General features: G+C 50.4%; 1 protein-coding gene across 1 annotated transcript; it reads right to left on the bottom strand.

The window, feature by feature from the left end:
• Window positions 1-117: 117 nt before the first annotated feature.
• VHLL (VHL like) lies at window positions 118-999 on the bottom strand. The gene has a single exon (XM_032154203.2). It carries the CDS (start codon window positions 722-724, stop codon window positions 305-307), a length of 420 nt encoding a protein of 139 aa, XP_032010094.1. The 5' UTR covers window positions 725-999; the 3' UTR covers window positions 118-304.
• Window positions 1,000-2,608: the final 1,609 nt, after the last annotated feature.

Here is a 2,608-nt window from a genome sequence, read left to right as displayed (position 1 = left end):
CGCCCGGCCCAATTTTTGTATTTTTTAAGAGGAGACAGGTTTCACTATGTTGGCCAGGCTGGTCTCAAACTCCCGGCCTCAAGTGATCTGCCTGCTGCGGCCTCCCAAAGTGCTGGGATTACAGGTGTCAGCCACCGTGCCCAGCCATCCACAGATTTTCACTGTGCTCCTGCGTCAGCCACTCCAGGTCTTTCAAGCACAGTTGGATGGTCTTCCAGATCGTCATAGAGTGATCTGACGATGTCCAGTCTCCTGTAATTCTTGGGCTTGACTAGGCTTCGAACAACCTGGAGGCATTGCTCTTTCAGGGTATACACTGCAGTGTGATGTTGGCAAAAACAGGCTGTCCATTAACATTGGAAGATGGCACAAACAATTCAGTTTGGTTAACCAGAAGCTTATCATGTGTCCTTGCATCTCTGAAGAGCCAAGGGTAGCTTTGGAAGTTGTGGATGCAGAAGTCCCTGCCGGGCAGCAGCGTCAGGTAGGGCAGCAGCTCGCCATAGTAGTTGAGCCACACAGGCAGCACGATGCGTGGGCTGTGATTGCAGATGATAACCCGGGAGTGCTCGCACGAGTTCCCAGAGCGCAGCACAGGCCATGCTGCTCCGGCTGCCATCTCCTCCTCGGCGCCCGACTCTTCCTGGCAGTACTCTTCTGGGCCTGCCTCCTGGGTGCCCGCCTTGGCCTCTAACCCCACCCCATTTCCCGCTCTCCAGGGCATTACCTCCGAAGCCTTGACAACTTGGGCCTGCCCATACTAGTTCTTAAAGAGACTACTTCCCTTACCCGGATTTCGGCAAGAGTTACAATGGAATCAGAAAGGCTGGGAGTATATAACCCCCTACCTGGGTGGTAAGCAAGACATCCTAGATCAGACAGTCTTACTCCCAGCCTCTCCTACTTAGCCTGTCCCCCTGAAGAGCTACCTATAGTGGGAGAGATCCAAATGGGATCCCAATACTACTACTGTGATAGGAAGATCCAGAGAGGAATTTGAGGGTATTCCATGAGATAGCACAGCTGAGGGTTCTTTATGTCAATCTAATATTTATTGGACACTTCATGGCCGGGCGCAGTGGTTCACACCTGTAATCCCAACACTTTGGGAGGCCAAGGTGGATCACCTGAGGTCGGGGTTCCAGACCAGCTTGGCCAACATGGTGAAACCCCGTCTTCACTAAAAATATAAAAAAATTAGCCGGGCATGGTGGTGCATGCCTGTAATCCCAGCTACTCGGGAGACTGAGGCAGGAGAATTCCTTGAACCTGGGAGGCAGAGGTTGCAGTGAGCCAAGATCACGCCACTGCACTCCAGCCTGGGTGACAGAGCGAGACTCCATCTTATAAACGAACAAACAAAAAATTAGCCAGGCGTGGTGACAGGCGCCAGTAATCCCAGCTACTAGGGAGGCTGAGGCAGGAGAATCACTTGAACCCGGGAGTTGGAGGTTGCAGTGAGCTGAGATGGCGCCATTGCACTCCAGCCTGGGCAACAAGAGTGAAACTCCATCTCAAAAAAAAAAAAAAAAAAAAAAAATTAGCCGGGTGAGGTGGTGCACGCCTGTAGTCCCAGCTACTCGGGAGGCTGAGGCAGGAGAATCGCTTGAACCTGGGAGGCAGAGGTTGCAGTGAGCTGAGACCATGCCATTGCACTCCAGCCTGGGTGACCAACCTAGAACCCATCTCGAAAAAACAAACCAACAAACAAAACACAAACAAACCAAAAAACAACGTAATATTTATTGAACACTTCGTTATTCGGGTTCTGGTCCAGGAAGAGTTCACAACTTTATTGTGGAGAAAAGATAGGATATGAGAAAATAGGATATGGGGGCAATACAAGTATTTGTCAAAAGAGGGAGGTGGTATCTGGTGGGATGCACTTTTTTAAATTTTTTAACTTTTTAAAAAATTTTTTGAGATGGAATCTTGCACTGTTTTGTCGGGCTGGAGTGCAGTGGCACAATCTCGGCTCACTGCAACCTCTGCCTTCCAGATTCAAGCGATTCTGCTGCCTCAGTCTCCCAAGTGGCTGGGACTACAGGTGCCCGCTGCCACGCCCAGCTAATTTTTATATTTTTAGAGATGGGGTTTCACCATGTTAGCCAGGCTGGTCTCAAACTCCTGACCTCAAGTGATCTGCCCGCCTTGGCCTCCCAAAGTGCTGGGATTACAGGCACGAGCCACTGCACCTGGCCTACTTTAATCTTATTTTGACTAATAAATGAACATGGTACAAAATTCAAAAGGTACCAAAGGGCTCAGTGTGGTATCTCATGCCTGTAATCCTGGCACTTTGGGAGGCTGAGGTGGGAGGATGTCTTGAGTCCTGGAGTTCCGGACCAGCTTGGGCAACATAGCCTGACCCCATCTCTACAAAATAATACAAAAATTAGCCAGGCATGGTGGTGCATGCCTGTGGTCCCAGCTTCTCCAGAAGCTGAAATGAGAGGATCCCTTGATCCTCCCATCGCACCACTGCACTCCAGCCTGCGCAACAAAGTGAGGATAGCAACAGGAGGCAGACAAACAGACAAATACTAGGCAGATGGGGGCAGGTTCCCGATGAAACCCCACCTTCAAGCCGAAAACAGTTGAAAGCCAA

The sequence above is a fragment of the Hylobates moloch genome, unplaced genomic scaffold, assembly GCF_009828535.3.
Source record: "Hylobates moloch isolate HMO894 unplaced genomic scaffold, HMol_V3 SCAFFOLD_5, whole genome shotgun sequence".
NCBI lineage: Eukaryota > Metazoa > Chordata > Mammalia > Primates > Hylobatidae > Hylobates > Hylobates moloch.
This window is presented reverse-complemented; position numbering and strand designations above follow the sequence as displayed.